This window comes from Thunnus thynnus, chromosome 5, assembly GCF_963924715.1.
Source record: "Thunnus thynnus chromosome 5, fThuThy2.1, whole genome shotgun sequence".
In the NCBI taxonomy this organism is placed as follows: Eukaryota; Metazoa; Chordata; class Actinopteri; order Scombriformes; family Scombridae; genus Thunnus; species Thunnus thynnus.
The window spans coordinates 8,255,419-8,264,616 of NC_089521.1; the positions used below are offsets into that span (position 1 = coordinate 8,255,419).

The 9,198-nt window shown below is 41.0% G+C and overlaps 1 protein-coding gene across 1 annotated transcript; it reads left to right on the top strand.

Moving 5' to 3' along the window:
* The first annotated feature begins 836 nt into the window (after positions 1 to 836).
* Positions 837 to 3,264, top strand: slc10a3 (solute carrier family 10 member 3). The gene has a single exon (XM_067589004.1). It carries the CDS (start codon positions 1,258 to 1,260, stop codon positions 2,683 to 2,685), a length of 1,428 nt encoding a protein of 475 aa, XP_067445105.1. The 5' UTR covers positions 837 to 1,257; the 3' UTR covers positions 2,686 to 3,264.
* The last annotated feature ends 5,934 nt before the right edge of the window (positions 3,265 to 9,198 follow it).

Here is a 9,198-nt window from a genome sequence, read left to right on the forward strand (position 1 = left end):
ATTGGATTAATGACGGATTACGTCAAGTAAGTCAGAGTTACCTAGAGCCAGACAGGAAGTGAAGGGATTCAGTTTCAAAATTGATTAAAGGCATGTGACAAGTAAACAATAATGATGTACTGAGTTTGAATGTATGTAACAAGAGATACAACGTATTCTGCCAAATCAAACATAAGACAGTATGAATAATCATACGAACAAATACAGACAAATATATATAATACCATAAATTGTGAAATAATTCAATTAATCTTTAAAACGCAGCACAATATAGACCTATGAAATCTTATTTCCTCCTCGCTTTTTGCAACCAAATAAAAAAGCCCTCTATTGTTGTGAAAAGATGCTGAATAATGATAAAAATGCATGTAATATTAATAAACTGAGTTTTATAAATGTGTCGAATTATTTCATGATTATTTCTTTCACTTATTTGACGTTTATATTTTGTCTGTATTTATTCTTAATGTCTCCATACATGACATTTTGGAGAAACAACATAATAAGATGATCGAGAAATATGTATTAATGATCCCAGTGTGGGAAACTGGTTGACTAAATTTAAAAAATGTATGAATAACACATGAATTTCTAAAACACTGTGTAAAAGATAAAATGAAAAATGTGTTCATTTTAAAGAAAAGGAGGCTATGATATAGTGGCCTATATGATGTGAACTGTTCTCTCAATAAAACAGAATACAAACTGCATGTGAAATTTGAAACGTCAGTTTTCTGACGGTGAATTTCAGATTGTGAACAATGTAAGAGTCCAGTCTCTCCCAGAAGTAAAATAAGGTTTATTTTGGCATTTAATAACCGGAAGTGAGATCTGTGTAGTGGTGAGCTTTACAGAAACAGCTCCGAGCAAACGGCAGCTACGATGCTTTCAGTCTTCATCAACGAGGAAGACAATAAAAACGGAAGACGGGGCGAGGCTTTGGTTTGCAGAGACGGACATCTTAGCATCGAGTAGATAAAGGGGAGCCGCCGGAGACCTGTGTGAGTGTTTCCTGTGAGCCGGGCTCAGACAGGACGGGGCGGGGTGATGTTTAGGTTCCGGTATAAAGCTAGCGAGAAAATGGGAACCAGACGAGATGTGGAGCCGGCTGCCGATGCTGTCGTTTCATACCGGAGACTACAATGAGAAGTTTACCGTCGTGGTGTAACAGGGCGGCGGTGTAACCGTGTGGGGAGGCCGCTGGCGGGGGAGAAGCGTGTCTCTGCGGCGCCCCTCCGCCCCCTGTCCGTCAATACGATGAGGACGCTATTTACATTCTGCTGTCTCCTCCTCATCACCGGCGGAGCGGACCGGGCGTGGGCCACCGGAAACCTGACTATCGACAGCAGCAGCGACACCAACCTGACAGCCGCCAGCAGCAGCAGCAGCAGCAGCAGGTACATCAGAATCGGGGACGGGTCGTCGCAGGAATTTGAGTTTCCCGAAAACACCAACGGCGTGATTGTAATCTCCAGCCAGTACCGGAGCGCAGCGGCCAGCAGGAAGGGCCGCCAGAGCTGGAAGCAGACGGTGACAGTCCGCTCCCTGGACCCGGAGGTTCTCTCAATACTTAATGTAACAGACAGTGGACACGCAGGACCAGCCAAAAGCTACATTATCAGCATCCGCTCCGGGTTCCCAGGCAGGGCCCAGCTGCAGATCCAGCTCCTGGACCTGGACCAGGACTCAGTACCGGTTCTTATCGAGGAGAGGACAGATTACTCCATCAGAGTGGCGCCAGGTAACGATGACCCGGCCACCCGGCTCACCCAGTCTGGTGGCCTGTCCCACTTCTCTGAGAACCCGGTGCTGTTCGCCTTGCTGCCCCTCATCTTCGTCAACAAGTGTGCCTTCGGGTGCAAGGTGGAGGTGGAGGTGCTGCGGGGTCTGCTGAGGAGCCCTGTACCACTACTCCTCGGGGTGCTGGGTCAGTTCCTGGTGATGCCCTTTTATGCCTACTGTGTGTCCCGGCTGGCCACACTGCCCAAAGCGCTCTCCCTGGGCCTGGTGATCACCTGCTCTGCCCCGGGCGGCGGGGGCGGCTACCTGTACAGCCTGCTGCTTGGAGGAGATGTGACGCTGGCTATCTCCATGACGCTGGTGTCCACAGTGGTGGCAGCAGCAGCAATGCCTCTGTCATCAGCTCTGTATGGGCGACTGCTGGGCGTGCACGCCGCCCTGCACGTGCCATTCGTGAAGATCCTTGGCACCCTCCTGTTCATCGCCATCCCCATCTCGCTGGGCATGCTGGTCAAGCTGCGGCTGCCCGCCCTCACACGCGTCCTGCTGGCACTCATACGACCCTTCAGCTTTGTGCTCATCGTTGGTGGCATCTTCATGGCCTACCAAATGGGCGCATCCATCCTGGCTAACGTGAAGCCCCAGATTGTGGCAGTCGGGGTGACGGTGCCTTTGCTGGGGCTGGTGGTCGGGGCTGTCCTGGGCAAGCTGGCGGGCCTGGCTCCACCGCAGAGGAAGACAGTCAGCATCGAGGTGGGCGTCCAGAACAGCTTGCTGGCTCTCGCCGTCATGCAGCTGTCCTTCCGTCGGGCGGAGGCCGACTTCGCATCCCAGGCACCCTTCATCGTGGCCCTCAGCAGCACCTCAGAGATGCTGCTCATCGTCCTGGGATACTTTGCCCAGCGGAGGTTGTGTGGGTCTGCCGTCCCCAGGAGTGACGCCTGATTGTAGCCGCAGTTTTTGTTGTGAACTTTTTGAAGAATTAACCTTCTGAGACCTGTGGAAAAGCTGGTGTCCACAGTCTTGGCTACAAGACGCCCAACAATCAACAATCCAGTCATCACTGTTGTTGTACACAGGACAGTGTACAGACTTTTTGTGGTTCTTTTGTTGTCGTTTTCATATTTTTCATGAAAACCAAAGGCCTTTTACCCCTCTGAGACCCTTTTTTGTGTTTATTTTACAGTATGTACTTTTTAAAATCAGATCATACTGTGAGGTACTCGATGTAAATATTCCTAAGAAGAGAAATACCTATAAAAGAAAAGATATTTTTCTACCAGATTACTTTTTGTAATCAAAAAGCAAAGATTGATTTGTATCATGTTTACAAGAGGTCCATGTGTCTTAGCCCGGGGGGAGAATTTCGGGGGTGAAGTGGAATCGTTTGTGATTCAAGCGGGAACATGATGTTTTGAAAGTATTTGCTACTGATTGTGTTTCCTGGATCTGCGAATCCATGTACTTGAATATTAGAGAGGAGAAATGAAGAAAAATTAAATAAAAAAACATTGTCAAAGCAGACTTGAATTTGTCAAGCGAGTGTGTGTGTACGTGTGCGTTTCCAATGTCTCACAAGTCAGTGTCAGCAGGTTGCCTGTCATAGCGGAACTGTGACAATCAGGCTGCGTTTCACCAGAATATAAACATGGCTGTTTGCACTTAGTAACTGTTTGGTTTCACTTTTAGGCACAGAGGTCAGAACTAACAACTGTGATGTGGATCACATGATATTTTTGGATTAAATCTCCTGAAATTTCACTATTTCATGACACAATTAGCTGGAGTTCATGGTTTCTTCTTTGACTGTGGTCGTGTCAGGGAGAAAAAGCAACTGAAACTGTCTTCACACATACACGAGAAACTTAACTCTCCATTGAAACCTGATTGAAACACGAACACATTCATACATTATTAAGTGGAACTAAATGCTACATTTACTGCTTCCCATGTGTAGTTTACTGATTGATGGGTAAACTGTAGAATATCCAACAAATTATAAAAGGCCATTCACTTAAAATGGGTGAGAAATACAAGTATTTCTACAGTTTAGTAATCTACTGCACACAGGCCAACGTCCAGCTTTTATCTAGCTTTTATCAGCACACTGACCTGGCCTGTGTTGTCAAACTGGTGAGTTGAACTATTGATAGCTGGTTCAAGATTTACAATAGTAGTCACTGTTCAGAAACAACAAAGACCTTCCCTTTTCTGTCAGAGAAACACATCACAGCTTCAGTGAATGTAGGAGGAAGGTATTTTTATGCAAAGACTGCATTTCCTGTTTACGCGTCTCGAGCAGTGGACTTTCATGTGCTTTTATTAGCACGTTTTCTGGAGGGGGGGGTGGGTGGGGGTGGGGGGGTTTGTAGTGGAAAACAAGAGAGTTCAGACGTGCTGTTTTGGTCCAGCAGATTTGACTGAGCTCTCGGGAATGTAGCACAGCTGTAAAGCCTCCAGGCAGAGCTGAAGTTTGTGTCTGCAGTGCTGGTGTGTTTCCACTCCTGTGGCTGCCTCACAAAGGAGGGAAACTCCAGTTCTCAGAGCTTCTCGCAAAGGAACAATGATTGTAAGAAGAGGAACATGATCAACCTGAGTCATGAGCTATTTCTTCTTCCTCATCTTAAAACATGTCACCTTTTTCTGGGCTGATTACTGATTTTTGTTACTACAGGCAGTGGACAAAGAAGTACTCAGATCATTTCCTGAAATGCAGTAGCAGTACCACAGTGTAACCATGCTCTGTTACTAGTAAAAGTAATCACAATAAGTTATCACAAAAATCTACTTACAGTATCAAAAGTACTCACTAGAAAAGAATGACCCCTTTCATTATGTTTCAGTATTATTCAGTATATTATTGGATTATCATTACCTATGTATTAACATGTAAGCAGTAATTTAATGTTCTCTGGTCAAGGCAGAGGTAATTTTTAACTTTATATGATGATCATATGTTTTGTACTGCAAAACTCCATATGACTATATAATTAGTAATTAGTTACTGAGTCCTAAAAGTCTTCTTTTCTTGAAATAAGTGATGAAATCAGCCAGTCTGGTTAGATTATTTCCATCTGTTTCTAATAGAAATCAACTTCAAGAAATATGACACTTTACTGAAGGCAGGACATTCATGAAACAAGTTGACATCAGTTGAAACAGGTGGGTGATTTTCACTTGTTTTTGAAAGAAAATAAAAGTTTTGGAATCAATAATAATCTCAGTCTTACTTTTGGTAAAATGGAGATTTTTGCAGTGTGTAAAACATTCATCTGCAAAGTAAACAGTACGCAAAAAGTAGGTACAAAGAAAGTACAATATTTCCCTCTGAAATGTGGTGGAGTAGAAGTATAAAGCAGCAGAAAATGGAAATACCACAGTGCCAATTACCTTAAAACTACATACCAGTGGTGGGCAAACAGAAATAGATTAGAAATCCTGATGAATGTCAGCATGTTACATCTAACACTGCCCTCACACCAGGAGACACATTAAAACCATGGTTGAATCATGCTATTTGAACAGTGCATGGTGCTAAAATTAACCTACCAGAAATTAAATTTTCATGTGTGAATTGTAAAACTGTTTTAAATCCACAACTTTAGCCTGTTGGACCAGAGCAGGTTTGTTCTTCATGAACACAAGAAGTTGGCAGTCAACAGTACTTTAAATCAGCCAATGAAGCAGCCTGCTGTTTATCATGTGTATATAACCAGTAAAGTACATCTGTGGTCTCCAAGTGCAACACAGAACATGAACTATATTTGCATATGAGTCATTTCTAGCAAAATGAGTATTAAAATGAGTTGTAACTCCTCACTTACTAATGGGAAACATACAATTCTACAATCCTTAACAGTGTTATGAATCCATTAAGAATTAATTTAAGACTAAATTATATTCTTAAATGAATTAAAAGAAACAAACAAAACATATAGCCCTGTGTTTCCTCTACACCAGTTAATGCCCCCCCCCTCTGCGCACACACACACACACACAAACACAAGAAAATCCTGCTGAGGGCCTTCAGTCCTTAATCAAAACTTTGCTTACCTACTCAGCCCTCAAGTGACAGCAGCTCACTTATGATTCAGACAAGAGCTGCCACTGTAACTGGACGTGTGTATGCGTGTGTGTTCGGGTGTCAGTGTGTGTTGTTCTTCACGGGGCTGACAGGCGATGACGCTCTGCCTTTGCTGGTAGGTTTGCACTCAGCGCCGTACATCAGCACTCCTGTTTATATTTCTATCCCGCACATTAGTGGCACAATAGGAAGAGAGAGGGCCTCTTAAAAATTCATGAGGACACATCGCATTAAGTTTTCATGAGTTCCTTTCACCGGCTCCCGTGAGACGGTTTCGCTGCTGCCTGCCGCAATACAGCTGGGAAGACCAGAAATACATGGGTGTCTGAGGGCGGAGGAGCTTGATACACAGTGTGAGGAATTATACTGTGTTATAACCATTTATTAAATGTAAATACTACATATAAAAACTAAATAGGAGGACTTGAAGTAAATTGTTATTGACTGTTTGACCTCTGACCTTCTGGCCAAAACATCTGGACCCAAATCCATTTATTGGCAACAATAACTGTAAGTTTTTAGTATGAAGAATTTGCTGTTTCTTATTATTAATGTACTAACATTTGTAGATACAGATGACTTGCTAACTTACCAATGACCCATGATGAATGACTTACTGACATTTATAACTGCAGGATTGATGGTTTATTAAAAACAACCTGGCAACCTCAAATTATGAATGGATTATATCTGATTGATACAGCATACGGCATTTGTAAATTATGTATCAATCATTAATAAACTTACTAGTTACAATTTATAAACCCTTTAAATTAGCAGTTGTGGCTAAGTAGCTAAGTACATTTACTCAGGAACTGTACTTGAGGTATTTGTACTTTACTTGACTACATACTACAAACATAACAACATTTACAGTTACTGTCATATTACATATTGATATAGTAAATATGATATATATGTATATATAGTTAAAATGATCTCCACCCTGACCAGCTACTTAACATAGTAATATAACACTGACACAGGCCATCCTGTCTGTATAATGAGTACTTTTCTTTTAATACATGAAATGTTTCTCATAACACTTGTGTACTCTTACTTCAGCTATATTTTAAATGTAGAATGTTTAATTGTAACGTAGTATATTTACATTGTAGTACTGTTGGTTTGATGTTTTGATTGTGGGGGACTACGGATGCAAATTAGCTTCGAGCTAACTCCGGTGCAGTGCATCTTTAATGTTTAAAACTGCACACTGTCCCAATCAATAAATAAATCAAATACTTCTTACTCAACTAAAGGATCTCAAACTCCATTGAGATTTCGTATCTAATGTACAACAGTGACAGTTATTGTCTGTTGAGGAAATAAGCCACAACCCAGGCTTCCTGTCACGTTTTATTCACTTTGCTCTGCACACTGTGTGCACAAAGTCACTAGTAACATAGAAAGAGAAAGTCAGTTTTCTGAAAAAAGAAAATTAATATGTTCTGAAAAGCTTCCTGAAAGCTCCATTGCTATGTGTTTAACCCTAATGAGAGGCTGCAGCTTTTGTCAGTGAGGTTAAACAATGCACATCATGGAAAACAACATCGTATAGTTGAAAAACTGCCAAACTACTGTCAGTGGATACAAATTCTCCATGAGGAGACAATTATATTTATTTAACCTTTTTAAAAACACACAAACACAGTCTCGCTGAGCAAACATGCTCTTTTACAGCAACGCCCTGTTAACATTTACACTGAAGAATAAATAAAAAGCAGCACAACACAAGCAGAACAGGACAGTAATAATCAATGATATTCAATGCAGAGATGAAGAGAGATGTTGCTATGATAAAATAAGATTCAGTAAGCTTATGTTGCTATTCTCTTCAGTAGTGTTTGAAAAGAAATGAGGTACACAACAAAAGTTCAGTGTGGGTTTGAAAACTGGTTCTGTCTTAACTGTTGTTTCTGCTGTTGTTCAGCAAGTTCACACAGAACTACATGTCCCTACCAGAGCCACAGGGGAGTCATTTTACAAAAAGGGAATTCAGATAAACTTCCCAATAATACTGGTAAAAATAAGACTGTTCAGTTCAAAATTAGACAGTAGACAGCTTTTGATTTATTTGATTAAATCTCCTAATATTGAGTAATTTCCTGAAGTCTAGTAAACTGATGAAATGTACAGAAAGTCCTTCATATTATCTGACACATGTAGGGAATGGTGAATAGTAAGAGAGTGTATAGCTGTGTGATTATTGCTGTAGTAGTAGACGCTTTGAATGATGGCTGTGACAGCATATTATTGAGTGGCTTTTGTATAGCTCCAGTCAGTCAGTGGTGGACGAAAATACCTGAGGGCACCAGGCCTTTTTTGCTGACAAAAGGCAAGGCAAGTTTATTTGTATAGCACATTTCAACAAGGCAATTCAAAGTGCTTTACATAAAACATGCAAGGCATCAGGACAGAATGTAAAAGCAACACAACAATATATAAAAGACATTTAAATACAATTAAAAAGTGTTAAATTGGAAATAAAAATAAGCTAAAATAGAATAGCATAGATTAAACAGGAGAATAAAAGTTACAGTGTAGTATAAGATATTAATCAAAAGCCTTAGATTTTATTTAATAAAAGGCAGCGGCAAACAGAAAAGTCTTCAGCCCTTACTTAAAAGAACTGAGAGTTGCAGCAGACCTGCAGTTCTCTGGGAGTTTGTTCCAGATATGTGGAGCACAAAAACTGAACACAGAAGAAGAAGGAGGAGAGATGACATGCCCTCTGTATCAGTTATTGATCTGTTTGTCCCTTGTTCTCTCTGAAGAGATTGATCTGTTGTTAAATTTCCCGGACTAGTTTGTGAGGCTCATTTTGTTCCACATATACGTCAATACAAGATGTTTAATCTGATACAGCTATCCAGGGGAAGTAACTGACTCACTAATTTCTTTTTTCTTTTCCTTTCATTTTAATTTGGAACAAGGACTTTGTACAGTTGTACATATTACACAGCATGACTAGCTTTCCATCGCATTCCAGTTTTTAACATTAAGAGCCAAGGGAATTGAAAAGAAGAATAAAAGAAAATAATAATAATAATAATAGTTACAAATAAACAAACAAACACAAAACAACAAAAATGGTATCCTACAAAAGTATTCCTACTTATACCCATATATATGTATATGCACATGGTCACATAGCTTCACATTTAAATTTGCTTATACCTCTCTGCTCTGCTTATAACTCACTGCTCAGATAAATAATATTTAGAAAATGAGGGGTAGAAAGTGACTGTCTGATTTCAACTTAAAACATGAATAAAAAACAAAAACCAGATATCCGAGGACTTTGAAACTCGGGTTATTTCCTGTTTGTCCCTCAGCGGGATGATCTGCTCTGATTGGCTGTAGCGCGGACC

Bases quoted from the DNA above. Each gene is read 5' to 3' on its own strand.
- slc10a3 (XM_067589004.1), top strand. From the start codon at position 1,258: ATGAGGACGCTATTTACATTCTGCTGTCTCCTCCTCATCACCGGCGGA.